The sequence below is a fragment of the Dermochelys coriacea genome, chromosome 1 (assembly GCF_009764565.3).
Source record: "Dermochelys coriacea isolate rDerCor1 chromosome 1, rDerCor1.pri.v4, whole genome shotgun sequence".
Lineage (NCBI taxonomy): Eukaryota > Metazoa > Chordata > Testudines > Dermochelyidae > Dermochelys > Dermochelys coriacea.
In genome coordinates this window covers 214,198,880-214,220,513 of record NC_050068.2, presented here as the reverse complement: position 1 = coordinate 214,220,513, position 21,634 = coordinate 214,198,880, and the positions used below count along the sequence as shown (strand labels likewise).

Below are 21,634 nucleotides of genomic sequence, written 5' to 3'. Positions count from 1 at the left end.
GAAGAGGGCACTCAAACTGCCCTGATGGGTACCACTGAGGAAAAAAATTTCCAACAACTGCAGGTGGGGCACATACACACAAGGGTGGAATGTGCAATCACTCAGAGAAGGGGATACACAATCACTCAGAGAAGAGGACCCAGAGTTTGGTTACACTGGTTGCGAAAGCAGAAGGGTAGTCTCAGAGAGGGGATATTACAGCTGCTTTGTGACCACTGTACACTGTCTGTGTTGGCACAAAGTTGACACAACACAAGCGTGTCTGAATTTTTCTGTAGTGTCCAGCATGCTTTTGGGCACTGTAAACAAATCAAGTGTATTCATAAGAGCAGCTATCATTTTGTTATCTAAGTGCTGAAAGATCAAAGTACAGTAGTTCAGCTGTTTTAAAAGTATTCATGGAAGAGACACTTCTACCTTTCATTTGTTTTGTTTTTTGGAAGTTAAAATCACTTTTTCATTTGTTTTGTTTTTTGGAAGTTAAATCACTTTTATTTGTGAGGAACGTCACCCACACTGCACATTTTCTTCTAGATCTTACAAAGGAAAGCAGAAATTTCTCCTCCCCGTGTCCTGAAATTAAGCAGGACTGGCACAAAAACAAACAAAAAATCCCTCATCACACCTGGGAGGTTTTAGCACCAGCGTCCAGTAAAAAAGCTTTTGACTTAAAATTTCATGTCTTTGGTTGGGGTTTTCCCCCCCACCTTCTCTTTTCTTAATTTGGTACCAAAAGAAAAACTGGAGGGGAAAAAAATATATATAATAGCGAAATGGTGACATTTTAAAAATCCCCGCAGTTGCCATGGAAGCTGGGGAGGTCGCTCTGACTCTCTCTCTCTATGCGTCTGTTGCAGGCGTTCCCTGGATCTCGGCTGCTGGTATATTTTTTATTTCTCTTAAGTTCCGATGTTTCAAATCTTCATTGTTTTTGTCACTTGTTTTCATTTTATTGCTTGGATCTTTCTTTGGTGTTATTTTTGTAATTACACTTTAGGACACCTGTAGAAAAGGTCAAATCAAACAAGTGATTTCTTTATTTAATTCTTCAAATATCCCCCCTCCCCCACTCCATTAACTCCTAAACTTGTCTCCACTAACTTTTAACCAAGTTTGTAGCTACAACAGCAAGGAATGTGGTATAAAACAATAAACCTGTAAGACTATTGGCTCTAAGAACAGCTTTTATCCTTGTACAACATTGTTAGTAGCTGTGACCAGTCACAGTGTGCTTCCCCTCTCAGTGACCTTGTCTGGAACATGATTGTCTACTTGTAACCAGTTAAATCTCACTTATTTTGCAATGTAGACAGGACCCCCACTTCCCAACAATGCTTGTATAACCAGTTGGGCCACCCTCCTCCAAGAACTTTGAGGACGTGGTCATCTTGCAGTGCACTGCATTCCAAGTTGCTGGTGTTGCTCTATGTGCATGTCCGCCAGGCACGCTGCCCCCTGCTGAGGTGCTCTGCAACAGTACCAGATATTCCCAAAATGCACTAGCAAACACAGTGAGCTAGTGTAGCAAGTACAGACACAAACACCATTGACACATGGCTGCGTCATGAAAAATGCTCATGTATGGACACAGCTCACCCAGGTTTGTCTCAGCTGCGTGTCTCATGACCTAGTTACAAAGATACTGTTGAGTCTTATGCATATCATCTAAAAATTGTCTAATGGAAAACTGACTTTACTGGAACAGTGTGATTAACACAGTTGTATCTCAATACAATCATAAAACAGTTTGATATTCCTTGTATGGATAGGAAGAAAATCATGGCCTCATGTTATGCAATTATGGTACACAGGCCTTTAAATATCAGGGGCCCTAATCCATCTCTGATGCAATTCCTTTGGTATCAACGGAGTTATGCCAGGCTGTCACCTGGCCCCAAGGCTGAGCTCCAAGTAAAATCTTCAGGATTGCTCCTGATAGACTTCATCCCAGAATAGACTCTCTTGCAGCCATGTTCCTCTCCCCTAGTCCTAATGTCTGGTCTTCCACCCATACCCAAGTCCTAGATGAAGCATGGGTTGGATATGAGCATGGAGGCAGACCCCAAAAAAAACAGAGAAAAATAATTTTTAGGGAGGGGAAAAAAAAATGAAAAATAAGGATGAGCAGGTTGGACTTCAAATGCCAAGAAAAGGAAATCTCCACCTACAAAGGTCTCTGGGATTGGGGCAGGGGACCCTGCACACACAGCTAAGGGAACTGCTGAAGATTTGAGAATCATTTCTGTGCTATGGAATATAATTTCTGTGCCCAAGGCTCCATGGCTGCCATCAAATAAACCCAACTCCCTCCATCTGCAGTGTCTGAGAGGATATTGTCAGGTGACTTTTGTGAGCCTATCATGGAGATAGACAGCCCTGTCAATGTGCAAAGGGGAAATTAAGATGGTAGTGGCCTGCTAATTATTAGACCACAGAGCAGTGGTCTCTAACATTTTTACGCCCAAGATCTCTTTTTGAATTTAAGTGCAACCCAGGATCTGCCCTGCCCCATCCCCGAGGCCCTGCCCCTTCCCCAATGCCCTGCCTCACTCACTCCATTCCCCACACACTCTGTCACTCACTCTCCCATCCTCACTCACTTTCACAAGGCTGGGGTTGGGGTTCAGGAGGCAGTATGGGCTCTGGGCTGGGACTGAGGGGTTTGCAGTGTGGGAGGAGGCTCTGGGTTGAGCCTGGGGCAGGGGGTGGGAGTGCAGGCTCTGGGAAGGGGGTCAGGGCTGGGGTGTGGCCTCCCACCAGGCACCACTTACCTCTAGCGGCTCTTGGTTGGCGGTGCAGCGTAGCTACTGCTAAGGCAGGCTCCCTGTCTGCTCCAGCCCCACGCTGCTTCCGGAAGGGGCCAGCGTGTCTCTGCTGCCCCCCGGGGTGGGTGGCACATGACTCTGTGCACGGTCCCTCTTTGCAAGCACCGCCCCCACAGCTCCCATTGGCCACAGCTCCCCATTCCCGGTCAATGGGAACTGCAGGGGCGATGCTTGCAGGCAGGAGCAGTGCGCAGAGGGAGACCCCTGGCCCCACGCTGCCTCCATGGCTGTGTTGGCTGCTTCCGAGAGCAGCGTGTGGCTGGAGCAGACAGGGAGCCTGTCTTAGCGGCAGCCCTGCCGGAGATCACGATCGACTGGAAGATCCTCTAGGATCAACTGGTTGGTAACCAATGCCATAGAGCGAAGGAGAAAATTTCACTCAAACTCTGGATTTTCCTATATTCCTTACCTGAGGGATGGTAAAGGTGCCTCGGGAGCCGGACATTATTCAGCACTGCTCTGCTCGGTCACTGGAGCAGGGTTCTCAGCAGGTATTTCGGCCACCTTGGTCTGAAAGAACATAGTTGCATGGAATAGGCAAAGTGATGATTTCCAGCCCCTTCTTCTATTCAGTATTAGTATCAATAATTGAGGCTTGGAAATCTCAAGAAAAATGAATCCTCAAACTTTGAGCATAGTAGAGTTTTGCCTTTAGCACACTACTTCCAATTCAGCTCCAGCATGGAAGGAGATCAGCTGTTTCATGTGGTTTGGGGAATGAGACTCAGAGCCTTTCATCGCTAAGCTTCTTGCTGGACTCTGCAACTAGGTCATTGGGACTGACTGGTTCAAAACAATCAAGGAATGAGATTTGGAGCCTTCACCTCCAGGGCACTGATTCCAATACAGACCCTGTTTGAAGAGAGATGGATGGCTCAGAGGGAGTGGGGAAAGGCAATGGAGTTCCATCACCTCAAGGACACTGGATCCAGTTCAGGAATGGCCAACAGTTATTCCCATCTGATGGCTGTTTAGCATCCTGTGTGAAATGAGTTGGTTCTTGAGCAAGTTTCTAGTAGGACAGGTGATCATATCAAATACAACCACCCTCACAATTAGCACCAGTTTTGGCAGACTCAACACTTACCTACGACATCCCCTGCCCACGCCTTCCAGCACAGGGTTAGGGACACGGGCAGCAGGTGAGGGAAGCTAATAGCTACAGAGCTGTCAGGTATGCATGTTGCAGCACCAGTCCCAGAACTCAATATACCTCTCCCCATTGCCAGGGATGCTCTCACCTCATTGCCATCTTGGGATGGAGCATTGGGCGGGCGGGGTCGTCGCCGATAATTGTATGGGCGACGGTATCCACGACGAGATGGCTGCTGGCTCATAGCATTAGCCTCGTGCTGGTTCTCCTTGTTTTCAGCCTCTCCGACCACTGGTGCAGGGCGTGGACGTGGAGGTCCCCTGAATAGGAGGAGATACAGAGAAAATAGGTATTTAAAAAAAAAAAAAAAAAAATCAGTAATTGCTACCAGTATAACCTCCCCAAGTGGTAAGAGTCATCTCAAACAAGTTTCCTTTCAACTCCAGCAGACCAAACTTTAACTGGGTTCAGCTGTGAATTAGTGATAGTTCGGACCCATGAATTCATCCAATCTATCTCCCTGCAACAACAAAAGGACAAGATACCCACTGCAACCCCTTGTAGGCTTCCTTTCCTACCCTACAAAAACACTTTTGGAGAGGATCAAGCCAATACAATTGAAAACGGTGACCAAAAAACTTACTGCCCACCACCCAGTTTCCATTAGTTACATGGCTTCAGCGCTATCCTGACCCTCACCATAGGAACTAGGGGCCAATACAGCTTTCCAAAAATAGAGGTTTAACAGCAAAGCCTCAGTCACTCTGGATTTACAGCAAGGCAAAATCCTGCCCACTGATCTCACACAGAAAACAGTATGTAACTCACTGGCTTCAAATGTACAAGTGAGTGATGTCATCCCCATAGGAGGAGCGCACAGAGAGGATATGGGACTTATTATTAGTCCAGGTGCGCAAGGCTTGTGTTTCTGGCACTAAAAGGATAATGATTCTAGTCCCAGTTCTAACAGAATGAGTGTGATTATGCAGAGTCTGTGTGTAGAATGTGGAGTCATTACAGCTGAGCAGAAGATCTGACCTTACTCCAGATGAATGCAGTTCAGGGTCTCTTATCTCACACTCACCATTCGTGCCCTCTTTGTGGGATGAATGAGACACATCCAGGACAAGCATCTGAATGGTCCTTTCAAATTGGAGGGGCTTAGTTCATTAGAAGTGGGGCCAAGTCTCAAAAAAAGTTTGGTGGTTTCCAGGTTCAAGCCTTGGATGAAAATTAGGCAAGTCCTGATTTTACCCAAACCTGTTTGTTGTACCATTCCTACTCATGAAACCAAAAAGAGGTCAGAGATCTCCTCAACCGACGTGGTGGAAGCTCCATTGTGAGTCATTTAACACTAGGACTGGAGAATTTCCTGCCGAGTGAAGGGAACAATCCTATATTGCCAGTGGAGGATGTAAAACATGTAACCCAAAGACAGTCCATGAACTTGCTGTTGGAAGGCACCAGCGCTCATGTGAAATCCACCTGACCTGTCACTGTTTTATTTTTATCCCAGACATCTAACCAGTCATTTTGTTTTCTGGGGAGGGAGGGAGAAGTTCTCTAACCTCTCCCAAAAGCAGTCTGATGAGTCCCCACCCTTTTAAAAGCACATTTTCTTACAGGAATGGCAAGAATAACTCTGCAATACTCTCCTTTAATCCTGCCCCCAGTCAGTCATCTTGAGCATTCAACAAACTTAGGGAATGGCTACACTTGCAGACGTAGAGCGCTTGGAGTTAAACCAGCCTCTGGAGAGCACAGTAGGGAAAGTGCTGCAATCTGTCCACACTGATAGCTACAAGCACACTGACTTGGCCACATTAGCAGCTCTTGCAATGGCCAGGAAGAGCAGTGCATTGTGGTAGCTATCCCAGTATACAAGTGGCTGCAATGTGCTTTTCAAATGGGGGTGGGGAGGGGTGGAGTATGAAAGGGAGTGTGTTGTGTGTATGTGGGGGGGAGAGAGAGTGGGTTTTTGGGGGGGCTGAGAGCATGTCAGCATGCTGTCTTGTAAATTCAGACCCCACCTCTCTCTCTCTCACACACACACACACACACACACACACACACAGCATTCCACAGTAATGGTTGCTTTGTCTCGGAGCAGATAAGCAGCCGGCTGTCAGAAACAGAGCTTTCAAAGGGCACATCCGCATTCCTACAGCGAGTTCAAAACAATGAGAAGAGTGGCCACTTTACTTAAGGGGATTATGGGATGTTTCCGGAGGCCTATCAGAGCACAGCAATGCAACACCTCGTTCACACTGACACCCAGGCGTTTCAGCCAAGGCGCAACAAGAGTTAATCTTCTCACTGAGGTAGAGTACCAGGAGTAGTCTAGCCATGGAGTCAGAGCGCTCTATGTGCCTTGGCAGCGTGGATGGGTAGTGAGCTAGGACACCCAGGGCTGCTTTAATGCGCTCTAACTCGCAAGTGCAGCCAAGCCCTTAGGCTTGCCTAGACAGGGAAGACACTGTGGAATAAGCTGAAGTGTGAATCTAAAGCACAATAGCTATGCCAAACTCTTATTCCACAGTAAGAGTGCCTTTGTGCAGTTTAGCTTAATTCAAGTGGACTTAATTTAAGACTTGGAAGTGGATTAAGCTAAACCACATGAAGGCACTCAGTTTGGAATAAGTGTACACACTAGAAAACTGTTGTGGAATAGCTATTTCCTATGCAGACAAGTCCTTAATCTTGAGGTCCTCCATCAAACCTAGCCAACCCCCCCAGTTCCTGCAGAAAGTGTCCAAACAGCAGGATACTACAGAGTAATTGCAATGCTCTGATTAAAATCAGGACTCTAACTGTCCTTATAGGTCTTGAAGGGTAAGACTCAATAGTCTGTCTACACTGCAAAAAACCCAGTCAGCAAATTTTAGAGCCCAGGTCAACTGACTCTAGCTTGTGGAGCTCACACTACAGGGCTTTAAAAAAAAAAAAACACCCCACACAAAAACCACAAGTGTAGTTGTTCCAGCTTGGGCTGGAGCCCAGCTCTGAAACCCAGCACAGGTGTAGGGTCTCAGAACCCGGTCACCAGCCCGAGATTTGCTATTGTTTGGTTTTTTTGGCGCAGTATAGACATACAGGAGAACAGGTAATGTGTGACAAATTTCACAATGTTGCCAATTGTTGAGACACCAGAAACTTGGGAAGAGGACAGGGAATCACATACCCTAGTTCCACACACACATACTCGCAGGCAAGTCCCATCACCCCTCCTTCAGCTTCCCCTCTGTAAAATGGCGAGAATCCTTTTTACACACAAATCTTTGTAAAGTATTTTGAGTTCTGGGGACTCTGTACCAAAATGTTCTTGGGTACTATATAGGCACTGTGACAGCTTCAATCCAATAGTAGCTTGGATAGGGAAGGGTGTATGGTACATACCTGCGATAGCGCGCGCGATAGGAGGGATTCCGATGGATTTGCTGATGAAGCTGTGCTCCTTCTGGGACCCCATCCTTGATTTCCCCATCACCACCCTAAGACCAAATAAAAGGATTATGGACATGTTGGCAGCTGATGGGAGGATTTCTAAACTACAGACGGTTGGAGTGAAAGCCAGCTAGTCCTTCCTCTTCTGATCACAGGACATGATATGAGAACAAAGGGGAACGTGGTAAAATTAAATAGCCAGTAAATTTAGAACAAAATCGAAGGTAATGTATATTCATGCTCCATTTGGCTGACCTGTGCAACTCACTGCTGCAGGGCATCAGTTAACAAATATGGCAAGTTTTTTTTAAAAAAAGACTGTACAACTTTGTCCATTAAAGGAACTGAGAACTCATACTTCAAGGTGCAAAATAATCACTTGCAGGGGACAGAAGCTTTCAAAGCATTATACAATTAGCCCAGTGCATTACAGGGGTTTTTCCTTTTTTGGAATTGAAGGAAAATCTAATATTCGAGGCAGTATACTGGACTATATGGACCAAAAAGCAGAACTGTCAGGAGCAAGATATCAGGGCAGATGGACCAGTGGTCTGTATGGCAATTCCTATGTACCAAAAGAAGGAAGAACAACATGGTCAGAAGGCTCTTACGCTGACAAAGAAGAAAACTGGAAGTTCACGAGCCAGCAATGCCCCTCCCCTTCCTCAAAGGGAACAGATGGCAGAAAAGTCACCTTAGGATGCCTATTCACTGCTCCAGAGAGAGGCAGAAACCTTACCAAAACTGCTTCTGACACATGCTTGTGAGTGCCCCAATCCTGGGCACTCTTTCCACAAAGGGGGGGCGGGGGAAATATATATATATATATCAGGTCCTTCCTGGGTCTTTTCTGCCTCCAAAGTTTCCTAGAGACACAGAGCTGCTCTAAAGAGACTTGCAGTTTCACATGCTGTGCCTGCATATAGCTATGCCAACTATTTTTAGCAGCCTGACAGGGGCAGCTGCTGAGGTGGAGGAGGGGTGGAGAAGAGTAGGGAGTGGAACCAAGACAATGAAAAAAAAGAGAGAGAGAGAGCATGCGAAAGAAAACAGCACATCAGGTAATACCGTTTGTTGGTGGAAAAAAACTGACAGACAGAAAAGTAACCAGAGGAATCTCCATCAAATGCTGGCTAAATGGATAGTACTGGTAGAGGTAATCATATACAATCTGAAAGGTGTGAACACCCAGGAGGGAAAGACAACTTGGACATTTAGAGTGGTTTGAGATAGAACTATTACTCTTATCCCTTTGGAATAAGAAGGCTTGCAACATGCTACAAAACAGGTGACAGTACAATAATCCCATAGTTTCAGAACTCCCCCCCCCCACACACACACACTTTCTTTCTTTCTCTTTCCTTTATGTTTCATGGGGTGGATGATGTCTGGGCACAGACTGAGTTAAGACACAGCTCTAGATCAATAGTTTCCTCCAAGCGAGATCCATTGAACAGCAGATGATCCACAAGAGGTGACATCTTTCAGAATTAGCAAAGGGGACTGTGGGAAGGATGGAGAATTACTGGCTTGTCCACAAAGAATGAAAAGTTGAACTACTGAAATATGAATACTACAAATGCATAGAGAGGCAACAAGTGTCCCATGGCTACAGTGAACTCCACAGTTCATTGCAATAGAGATTGCTGGGTTTCTCAATCACCTTTTCATCAGAGAAAGCTGAATCCTGGTGCCTCAATGCTCCCAAACCCTGCAATTACCATTTGAATGTCAGAATAATGTAACTGGGTTATACCTTTTTGAGGGACAATTATATTGTTGTTTAATGAGGATGGAAGTGTACCAGCAGAAGATCAACCTGGAAGTTTAGTCACAACTGTGTCTGAATCAGTCCACTGAGAAGCAAGTTCACAGATGTAGAGGCAGATGGGGCAGCAAGGGAGAAGGGAGCAGAGCAGGGCAGGGAGGTAATCATAGTTTCCAGATGCTGTTTTACCTGTGTGCCATCAGCAGCATGGGAATAGACCCGTGAGCGACGGTCAAAGGTCTGTCCTGTGCGGTAAGGTGGGAAGAAGCGCTGCCGGTATTGTGGGCGGCGCAGCTGGTTCCGCGACCTTGGGATATGCCCTTCGGTGATGAGAGGATCCAATCCTTCACTGCTCCCGCTCCCCTCCTCCTCCTCCTCCTCACCCGGGTACTGGCGAAGCAAAGAAACACAGAGTGAGAACCAGGAGGAGGAGGAGGAAGGAGGGGGCAGATGTCAAACCAGGGCCTCCCCTACACAAAACCAATGTAATTCTAGACTGCACACATTTGAGCACTTTATCAGGGAGGAGACAGTCCCTTTCTGTGACTCCAGTCCAAATGCACCAGGTCAGCAACATCCAGTTCCAGGCACTGCAGTGCCAGAAGATGCAGTCACAATGAAGGGAATGAGGAGAAAACAAAACAAGAATGATGAAGGGGCTGGAAGGTCTGATTTAAGAGGGAAGATGCAAAGATGACATGCAGCCTATCTAAGGAACAACTCAAGAGTGGGGAGGGGCATAATGTGAACATCAAGGAGCAGGAACTGATTCTAGGGAGAGGGAGGTACCACGGGCCATGATTGGAAGCAAATACCATTTCATCATTCCCTTTGTGTATTTGCCTACTCTGATCTTTGCGCCTTCTTCCATGCTAGCCACAGGCCTGCATTGTACTCCCTTATCCTAGCATGCATACCCACCAAATTCCTCCTCAAGACTCCCTTGCACTGCAAAGCCCAATCCAGATCAGCAGGCCCCTCCCCTGCCCACTGTAATGGATTGTGTGCTGCAGACAGATGATTACTAGAAAAGTCACACTCCCCCACATCTCTGAGAAGCCACGACTAGAACCCTAGTCCTTCAGTTTGAACAATATAGGCCTGTACCATTTGAAATACAGGAAATCCTCTTTACCAGGCTTAGGGCAGGTATACACTTGCATTAGCACAGCTGTACCAATGCAGTTGCATGCTGTAGTGCTTCTGGTGAAGATGCTCCAAGCCAGTGGTGGGCAACCTGTGGCCTGTGAGACATTCTGCTAACGTTGACTGTCTGCAGCCACAGCCCCCCGCAGCTCTCAGTGGCTGCGGTTCACCATTCCCAGCCAGCGGGAGCTTCAGGGAGTGGCGGCTAGCACATCCCTGCGGCTGCCACTGAAATCCCATTATGACAATATCACTAGTGCTACCAATTTTTCAACTGATCATTTTAGCAATAGTTTCCAGCCAATATACGTGGCCCACAATCCCAAACCATTTCCTGTGCCTTTGACACTGCAGAAAAAGTCCTACAATAGCCTACGTATCTGCCAAAGCCTCCATCTTCCTCATGGCAGCTTCCAAAATGCAATTTAATTTAAAACTCTTGCTGCATATAGAAGAGACAAAATTTAGGGGCAGTGTAAAACTTGTGAATTGAATACCCAAATAAATGACTGAGGGAATACTATACTAATTGGTCTTTTCATTTGAATTATTTAATTCAGTAAAATCCTCCCCCTTTTCATTTAAATGCAGCTTCCAAAGAATTTCTAGTTTAGACATGGAATCCAGGATTTTGCCATAGTGGTCAAGCTGACCATGCTGGGGCCTTGATCAGGTTGTACATGACACCATGATACTAAATGGCAAAGAAATAAAACAAAATTCTATAGCAGAATCTTCATCTAAGTCTCCCAGGATATGTTGTGTTGTCTGTTGACTTCTGTGGCTTGAACACAGTTGACCATATGGTCACATACATGGCATCAACTGTTTATATCAAGCTTTACAAACATACCATAGGGAATGAGCTCTATCCTATACACTCACCCCCAAAAGTTGACCATTTAAATGTTTGTTCCTACTATCAGTGAAGTCAATGGCAGAAAACTTGTTACAAAACACTTACTACTACCTCTTCTACATAATCTAGAAGTGACATGCAAAAAAGTCTCCTTTTTCCTTCTCTATGGAGGTACAAAGAAAGCGTGTGTTTCTCCAAAGTGGATTTTATCTCTTTTTTAGGCTTTGAAACATCAAGACAATCAAGTCAGGTCTTCCCTGTTTTTTGCTACAGCACTACTACAAGGACCAGTGAATAGGAGTGATAGCCTTTATAGCCTGCAATTGACAGGAATTGGGTGTTTGTGTTTTTTCACTAAGATCTTCTTTTTCTCAGGTTTTTCTTTCCTCCTGACAAGCAGTTCACACCTTGGATTCTCCACTCTGTTACACCATGTTTATGCCATTGTAACTCCACTGACTTCAGAAAAGGTAAAGAGTACATAGAAATGATTTAGCAGAGTTAAGAAACAAGTGTATTAGTGTTTTTAGACAATAAAATAAAATCCTTTCCCCTCACAGTTCCACAGGAGACTGAAGCCTGGATGCCATAATCCTACCAGCTCTTTAAACATCTATAAAGTCTTCCAGGAGGGAGTAGAAAATACCTGAATTTCTAATAATAATAAAAAACAAAAAAACAAAAAAAAAAAAACCACACCAAATTGTGCAGGGGTTGGGAAAGACAAAAACATTTTAAAATATTCCTCCAGGTTTCTCCCCACTACAGATTATAAAGCAGGGTGTGGGAAAGGCACAAGTCTAATTTTTCCACCTTTGCAGGAATATACCAGTTACTTAATGGATCAGACTCAAGGTCCATCTAGTCCAGTATCTGGTCTTTAACAGTAGCCAGTATGAGATATTTCAGAAAAAAGGTTAAGAACCCTGCAGCTGGGATGGGAGGGCCTCCATGAACACCTCATCCTAATAGTCAGAGACTGGCTTTAATCATGAAGCTGTTTATCCCTTTCAAGACCTTCCTTTGAGCATTAATTATCATAACTCTGAGTAGTCTTATCCCTATAGTGCTATCCCTCTTTGAATCTTTCTAAGTTTTTGGCCTCATGAACATCCCCTGAAAGCAAGTTCCAAAGTCCAATTATATATTTCCTTTTAGAAAAGGAGTTCTTGTGGCACCTTAGAGACTAACAAATTTATTTGAGCATAAGCTTTCGTGAGCTATAGCTCACTTCATCGGAATGCATCCGCTGTAGCTCACGAAAGCTTATGCTCAAATTTGTTAGTCTCTAAGGTGCCACAAGTACTCCTTTTCTTTTTTCGAATACAGACCAACAAGGCTGCTACTCTGAAATATTTCCTTTTGTTAGTTTTGAATTTGCCACCTTTCAATTTCAACATTCCCTTGTTTTTCTGTTATGAGACAGGGAAAAACAGAAGCTCTAACCTACACACACATCATTTTATATACTTTTATCATGTCTTTTTTCAGTCATCTTCTTTCTAAGGTAAGCCATCCAAATCTTTTAATTTTTCTTCATACGACAGTCTTTTCCATGCATAACTATTTTCACTGCTCTTCTCTGAGTCCCCTGTATTTTTGCAATATTATTTAGAGGTGAGCTGACCAACACTGCATGCGTTATTCTGAAGTGACCCAGTTCTCAGCTAGGCTATTCCTACTGTGCAGAAAAACAGAGGCAAGCCAATACAAGGAAGATAATCTTAAATTTAAACTTTAAAAAGGAAACACCCAGAAATTTGGTAGGGACAATAAGATTATATTAATGTTCTGTTATATATAAAGTAACAAATACTTGCTTAGGAAAATTAACTGTAAATTACCATGACAACAGAAGAAATTTGTTAACACCATGTTGTCTCACCCCAAGAGAGAATCAGCGCCTCCTCTCCCTGAGCTTCACCCCAGTTATCCCATCACCTTCACCTCTCTCTGGCTTGCGATGCTCCTTTGCTTTGACACTCCAATGACCACATCTCTTTCCTAGAGGTCCACTCCTCTATCTGGATAGCCACACTCATTCCCAAAGCACCCAAACTGTATTCCCTGTCATTGTCCCTGTGATCAACCTCATCATTCACATGGAGGTATGCCCCTCACATCCAGGCTCCTTGCACACTGTGTTTCAGCCAGTTCGCTTCCTCTGGAAAATCCCCTTTTTATCCCAGCACCGCCTTTTTTTGTCTCCTCCTTCTTTAACTACCTTCCAACTCCTTCCCCTCTCCCTGCTCTCTCATTGCCAGTCTCTCTCCCAGGACAGCATTCTATGCTACTGCATCAGAGCTGCAGGCCTTAACATTATTCCTCTTGATTGAAACTGCAGGAGGGGCTAGTCCCAGGGCCAGGGCAACTACAATTCCAGATTAAACATATCACTGATTCATGTAATGGCACTATATGCCATTTCTTATGCATCTTGTTCTCCTTTGACGGCAGCTGCACACTGAGCAGAGGTCTACACTGAGTTGTCTACAATGATGTCCAGGCCCTTTTCTTGTGTAGGATAGTTAAATTGACATTTGCCTTCATGTTGCCCATTTACCTAGCTTGGTCAAGTCTATGTAGTTCCTCAGAGTCCTCTCTAGTTCTGACTAACCTAAATAAGTGTTACCTGCCGATTTTGCCAACACTAGACCCAGTACAGAACCTTGAGTCACCACACAACCTTTTGCCATGATGAAAGTTGACCATTCTACTCGTCTTCTGTCTCCTAGCCAGTTTTTGATCAAATGACAATACTTTGCCTCTCACCCCATGATACATCTTTAGTAGCCTATGGCAAGAGACTTTATCTGAGACATTCTGAAAGTCTAAATGAATTATTTCAACTGGTTCTGCTTTGTCCACTACTTCATTGACAAAGCCAAAGACTTTTAATAGTGTTGCACTAATCTATTTTCCTTTGCAAGAATTGTAGTGAGTAGACCCTGTAATAAAACATCTAGAAGATTATTTTTAGTTATTGTTTCAGCCAGGTTACCAGGTACAGATGTACAGCTTACAGACCTATCGTTTCCACAGATCACCGAGCCATTTTTAAAATATATATGTTCGCCACCCTCCAATCCTCCCATATAGCAGCTATATTTAAATGAAAGACTGAATGGTTTCTGCTAGTATTTAGGGGCACTACACTGTCCTGTTTATGTACCTGGATGGAGCACATCGATAGACTGTCTGGAATCCCAGGTGTTCCATATGCCATGTATTTTATGGCCTTAGCAATACACACCCTAGTCAAGATCAAAGGCATTGGGGCAACTATGCTGAGTTGGGAAGCAATAGGTACCACTCTGAAAAAGTTTCTGACTCAGCTGGCATTCAGGACCACTCTGATAAAAGGTGATACTTTGTGCAGGTTGAAAAGTGGATTTCTTCCAATTAATCAACTATCCCAAAACCTGGAAGAGGCTGAATACATACTGAATTGCTGAGGAGAGGTCCTGTGGAGAGCTGGCTGTTAGCCAGTCAACCAGACATGTAAACAAATATTGCTTGGTGTCTGGAGGCGTGCAGCAACCAGTATGAAGCACTTGGTGAACACTCACAGGGCTGTGACAAAGGAAGGACTCTAGTGTCTTGTCTCCACACAGAACCTCAGAACTTGATGCTAGCATTTGGATGCTGCATGAAAGCAGGTGTTTTTAAATGCTCCCCATCATGAACATCCAGAATGTGAATGGTTATATGTACCTGTTGAGGTTTCTGAGGTCCACAAGGAGTCTCAGGCCATCATTCTTCTCAGGGATCAGGAAAGAGAAAAAATAAAATCTTTTCCCTTCAGCGTTTTTGTGGAAACTCCCCTATGGCTCTTCTTGAGAAGAGAATCCACTGCTTCTGACAGAACTGTCTCAGAATATGGGTCCCTGAAGAGGGAGGTGGCACGGTGGAACAATGAAGAACTGAATGGAGTATGTGTCACTGACTGTGTCCAGTACCCAGAAATTGGAACCAATCCTATACCAGATACTGTAGAAAGAAAAACTGGATCCAAAGGATAGGGAGATAAGATGTAAATTGGTGCACAGCTCTCAACTACACCTCGCAAAACTTTTGGATGGAGGCCAATGCTGAGAGCACATGGCAACAAAACCTGATTCTATACTGCTGAGGCAAGTGGCAAGTTTAGAAGGAGGTGGAGCATATCACCTTTGGGGCTGTATGCTTTGGTGTTGTGAGGGAACCTGACTTTGAAAGTAGGAAGGGCAGACCTCCTCCAAGTTGAGGAAAATGACTGCTAGCCACCAAGAGCAGGCAGAGGCCTTAATGTTCTCTAGGGCTTCATCTGTTTTGTCATTAAAGAAGCCCAGGCCCTCAAAGGAGTATACTCCTATGACCAACCGTTCTTGACTTCTGTGCAAGGCATCATATGCGGCTTTTAGGGAGCACTTAGCAAGCACATGACCCTCAACAACCAGTGTCCTAGGTCCTTTCTTCTGTTCCTCAGGAAAAAAACTCCAGGATGTGTATTGTGGTATCCACAGGGCATAACTGTAATGGGACTTGTGGCTTATAGTTGGCCACCTAAAATCCTAGTGAGACCAGTAAGTAGAAACATCTACCAAAATATCCAGTTAATATCCCCTCTGTCAGAGAGGGTAGAGTGGGACACCTTACTGACCCTTCTTTCCTGAGCTGCAGGTAACAGCATGGAATTTGCCAAGCAACACTATAACCGATGTCCTTCACGTGGTTTAACATAAATCCTGTCTACTCTCTTGGAAATGAGAACAAAGAAAGCCAGATATCCTTAGGCACAGCTATAGGCAGAGCAAGCTTGTCCCTGGTCTGCTGTAATCTGATAAACAGGGGCTTGATATCTCTGGTGCCATAACCCCTTTTTGCAGCTTGAGAACACTTGCCATTCTCCCCACTAGTTACTGAAACAGTATCTGTTCGTAAGGAGGGAAACAGATGAAGCACCAATTTGTTCTTCTGATGAGATACTATTCGTATGTGCCTACAAAAGGAATTTGAACGTTTCCTCTGAAGGAGTCTCATACTATTCCACAGATGTGGATAGTTCTAAGGGGTCTCTTACTGGTTTCCGTGTCAGCAAACACAGGCTGTGTCAGTGGCAGATGAGGAATAGGTGCTTGTGAGGGCATTGGTGCAGAGGGAAGATATAGTTTTGGAACAGGCACTAGTGCCAGTGCAGAGATTGGCCTCAACCTCCAGCAAGGCTTTCATGGAGTCCTGTACACAGGGCAACACAATTTAAAGATGGCCCTGCAAGATATCCTTCCACGATACCTTGATCTGAGGTGGGGGTAGATGACCAGGGTCTTGAGGTTGAGTCAAGAGACCCTCCAAGTTAATCTCTGAAGGGGTTAAAGGTACCCCCAAGGCAGTTCTGGATTAAGACCAGAGAAATCAGTACAGGCACAGAATTCAAACTGCAAAAAAAGCAAGTTGTGGGGTGGCTAGTTGCCTTGACAGTGGACCCCCCACCCCAACTCAGGCACAAGATATCAAAAGGCAACACTGCCACTTGAACCAATGAGGAATCCAAATTAGTTATTCCAGTTCCCGAGAAGCATGGAGAACAGGAGACAGCAATGCCATGAGAGTCTTCAAGGCCCTCATGGATTGAAGAGTATGAAGGAAAGGGATGTGGCTTCCTCTCTCTTTGTTGTTGCTGCCTCCTGTCAATGCTAAGGTTTGAAATTTTAGCAATTGGTGCAGATATTGCCACTGGGTAAATCTAAATTGGCACCTGTGACGGATTTACATCCTATACAGAGCCAAGGAAATTCCGATCTTCAGCCCATGATAGAAGGTTGTTCTGGCCTCAAGGCTCCCAAGTGTGTGTCTTGGACCCTGTATCAGAGGACCTTTGGCAGACCTGTCAGGTTACTAGGCTGTAGGCTTAGATTTGAGGCTGCAGGCTCATCTCAATCTCCCATGTGGTCCACGGAATGAAAGTATAGCACTCTGCACAATGCTTTACTGAATGGGTTTTACCCAGGCATAGGAGGCATCAAACATGGGCATCAGACTTTGGCATAAATCACTGGGCAAAAAGTGCAAGGCTTGAAGCCCTTGCACAGATAGGGGCCTAACATGGTCCCTGTATGGGCAAGGAAAGCAACTGTTTATTCCATCACTTTTTAGGCCAGCGTAGACAGAACCAAAAAGGAATGAGTGAAGAAAATAGAGTGCGCACTTCACTGTGAAAAGAAATAGAGGCACATTTTTAAGGCGGAAAATATTTTCACAACCAAAAGCCACTTTTCACATCCTCCTAGAGACAGACACCAGAGAGGGATCTCTTCAGAAAAGCTCAAGTGGCTGAGTGTATTATGTCAGCTCCAACATTGTGGACACATAATATTGGTAGAAGACAGTGGCTGGTTAACCTCTCTCCTCTGGGCACATCAGGAGGAACATACCACTTGCCTCCAAGTTCAGCTAGATTTGATCATCATGACATAGAGCTTAACCTGGAATTCCCCAATCCTCATGCAGGGAATCTCAGGATCTGGGTTTGAAGTGGGAGTGCTGGAACTAAAAATGAGCCCAACTTACATTACGAGGTGGTCCACGGCGTCTGCCATAATAGCCACGTCGGTAACGGCGCCTGTCTGCAGCATAACGGCTACCTTCCACAGGGACTCCATCTGGACCGGTGACATTGGCTGCTTCTGCACCCTGAGATAGAAAAAGAGAGAAAGGACGTAATGAAAAACATGCAAGAGAACAAGAACCAAGTGGAAGGTGTACAGACCCAGAAAAAGGAAGCAAGATGGAGAATCAAAACACCTCCCTGTTTCCAGAATTACAAAATTAAGACAAGAGGTGATTGTCTTCCCTCCAAATAGCAGGTTTCTTTGACACAGCTTATTTTTCCATTCCTCACAAGCTGCATATGACAAGAATGAACAAGCCGGCCAGGTATTCTCAACTTCATTTCCAGAAAGAGATTCACAAACTATAGGGAGTTCAGAAGAAATCAGCAAAATGATCAGAGGGCCAGAAAAATTGAATTGAATTATGAGGAACAAAAACATCAACAACAAAAAACCCCTAACCAACCAAATAAACCACACAAACACAGACACACACGCGCACAAATCAAAACAACCCTTGAATATCTACAGATTAGCTAAATGACAATTAACAGGGAACATGAATCTACAAGTATCTGAAGGGTACCAATACCAAAGACAGAGAATTATTCAGCGGGAACAAAAATGTGCATGTACAGACCTACAGCCCTCCTATTTAAGAAAAATTTAAAGCCCATAGGAGTAATGGGATGAAATTCAAGAGAAACAATTTCAAAGTGGAGATCCAGATATATTTTGCAAAGACTTATTAGACAGAACAATAGTCTCCCAAGGGAAATAGTAGAAGCTCCATCAATAGAGTAATTTATCACTAGACTGGACAGAGCACTAGAGGATATACACAAAGGAATGATCCTACATCCACCCCCATTGGGAGAAAGGTGGAAATGGACTACCCAAGACCGCTTAGGCCTCTCTCTCTCTCTCTCACCTTTTCTCCCTCGACCACATCAAATTCTACAGTCTCTCCATCACCAACACTGCGCAGGTATTTCCGTGGGTTGTTCTTCTTAATTGCAGTCTTTAAAGAAACAAAAAGAGTCATCTTGATCAAAAGTCAGAGGTGGAATGCAACAGAAATCAGATTCTCCCAGAGAAGTTCCCCTCAAGGCAAATTAGTGGCTGGCAGCAAGGAGACAGAGTGGCTTCTATCCTTGCCTCTGCCAAATCTCAGACTATTCATGTACAGCCTCACTGCTTTATTCAGAAAGGGCACTATCTAGTGATTTAGATGACCTTGAACATCTTAGTATCTCAGTACCATACAATCCTTAGTAGAGCATACCCTCTACCTCACAGGGTGTAGTGAGAGATATTATTCTCATTTTTAAGACATGGAACAGAGGCACTAAGTAGATAAAGATACTTGCCCAAAGTCACAAAGGAAGTCTGCTGGACTGAACCACAGCAGGAACCAAACCAAGGTCTCCCGAGTCCTAACTCACCCTCTTATGCTCCAGACCATCCCTACAACCCCACTGGCAATTTCTCCCCATATAGTTCAAAGAGTACCATGGTATCTGTGACAAAGGCTCTTAATGCTGTCATAACAGTGGTGTTTCTGCATTATATAATGGAAGGAATATTTGACCCTAGGTGTTTGTCTGGGTAGCAGAACCAAGGGCAAGAAGAGGAGGCCCTTTCTGAAAGTGACTTAACACCTTACCGTTAAAAGGTCATTAATAATGCCAAACCAATTAGCATTAATGGTTTCACCCCTCTTCCTAAGCAGCATCCTCCACCCCCCCCACCAAAAAGTTCAAACACTGTAGGTCAGAGAAAGAATCAGATTGAGACATGCTCAGAGTCACAGGAGGATCTGAACTTGCTAACAGATACAAGTTAATTCTGTTCCTGTAACTCAAGAGGGAAGTTCACCTAACTGCTTGTGGTGAAGCATAAGATTAGATTAGACTAAATATGCCCATATACCATTTTTTCCTCTAATGCTCTGGTCCTTTGTTTTAAGAAGGTCGTTGGACACCATCATTGGTCTCAAGTCCTCAAAGGGAGGAGACAAGTGCCTGAAACCCAGTTGGACCTGCATGGTGATAAGTGTTTTGTATACATGGGATAGCGTACTTAGGTCCTGATCTAATTCCACACAGACACAGGAATGGGCAGGAGACCCAAGACCTGACGTCCTTTCAGAGACCATAGAGACAGAGGTCCAAGAAGCCACACAACCTTGACAGCATCTTGAATTTCTCTTCTCTGTGGACAGCAAAGGAGAGATGGGCAGATGTGAATTGGACTGAAGTCTCTTGATGGATGGCAATATTAACTGTGCATCCCTCTACACAGACCATCCCCCATATCCAGTAGTGCCCCCCAAGTTTCAACAAAGGGAATGCAGAACTATGCAAGATGTTTGCAACAAAATCTGAAACTATGCAAAACTTCTGGCTTTGGGCTCTGTTCCACTACCAAAGCTCAGCGCATATTCACTGAAAGGCTCCTTGAGCAATTAGTGGGCTACACCTACATCAACTAAAGTCAATGAAATTTATGTCAAAGATTTTAACTGAAGCACTACCATAGAAATGTCGGGTTGGAAGGGACCTCAAGAGGTCATCTAGGCCTTCTTCCGGTGCTGAGGCAGGATGAAGTATACCTAGAAGTGTTGTCAAGCACTCTGATATCTTCACATGAAAAAGGTGCTATATATAAGAGCTAGGTATCACAATTAACAAACCTGGACACAGATTAGATCAAAACTAGGAAAATTTGATACCAGCACTGGATTTAGACTCTGGAGATTTGGGTGCAGTTCCTGCCTTGGATGAAGACTTCTGTGTGACTGTGGCCACATCATTTCATCTGGTTCAGTCTCTCCTAGCCAACTCCCATTTGTCAAATGAGGAATCTAATATCAGATTTACCTACATCACAGGGGTATAGTAAGAATAAATTCATTCAAATTTGTGAGGTGCCCAGATGCTATGGTGAGAGAGGACAGACTAGATAGTTTCCAATGTGATATTAGGAGATTTATGGATAGAAAGATTGCAGTTCTTAATATTTCACTTAGATAAAACGGTGATAATAGAAATATATTATATATGGACAGATTCGGGAGCTATACTACACAGAAACAAAAAACTAATTTTGAATTCATTCAAAATTGAAACAAAGTAAAACACACAGATTGTAAATGAAGGAACAGTTCACAGTTCAGGACCTCTGCTGAAAGAGCCTTAAGGGATGCTAACGGAGCACTCAAGGATGCTAAGGCTATTGCAGAGAAACTAAATGAATTATTTGCATTGGTCTTCACGGTTGAGGATGCGAGGGAGATTACCAAACCTGAGCCAGATTTGTCACCTAAAAAGAATGAGGAACTGTCCCAGATTGAGGTGTTATTAGAAAAGGTTTTGGAACAAATTGATAAACCAAACAGCAATAAGTCACCAGGACCAGATGGTATTCACTCAAGAGTTCTGAAGGAACTCAAATGTGAAACTGCAGGACTAACTGTAGTTTGTAACCTATCATTTAAATCAGCTTCTGTACCAAATGACTGGAGGATAGCTAATGTGACACCAATGTTTAAAAAGGGCTCCAGAGGCGACCCCAGCAGTTACAGCCATTAAGCCTGACATCGGTACTGGGCAAACTGGTTGAAACTACAGTAAAGAACAAAATTGTGACATACACAGATGAAATAATTTGTTGGGGAAGCATCAACATGGTTTTTGTAAAGCGAAATCATGCTTCGCCAATCTACTAGAATTCTTTGAGGGGGTCAACAAGTATGTGGAGAAGGGGGAATCCAGTGGATATGGTGTATTTAGATTTTCAGAAAGCCTTTGATGGGTCCCTCACCAAAGGCTCTTCAACAAAGTAAGCAGTCATGGGATAAGAGGGAAGGTTCCCTCATGTGGATTGGTAACTGGTTAAAAGATAGGA

At 44.4% G+C, this 21,634-nt stretch overlaps 1 protein-coding gene across 1 annotated transcript in view; it reads right to left on the bottom strand.

Annotated features, from left to right (window-relative positions):
* Positions 1-455: 455 nt before the first annotated feature.
* Positions 456-21,634, bottom strand: part of YBX3 (Y-box binding protein 3) — a 36,598-nt gene continuing 15,419 nt past the window's right edge. Inside the window, 7 exon segments of the mRNA XM_038405699.2 lie at positions 456-1,002; positions 3,235-3,335; positions 4,067-4,238; positions 7,315-7,409; positions 9,320-9,520; positions 17,685-17,807; positions 18,657-18,746. Of these exon segments, the coding sequence (XP_038261627.2) occupies positions 3,270-3,335; positions 4,067-4,238; positions 7,315-7,409; positions 9,320-9,520; positions 17,685-17,807; positions 18,657-18,746 (747 nt within the window). The 3' untranslated portion in view covers positions 456-1,002; positions 3,235-3,269.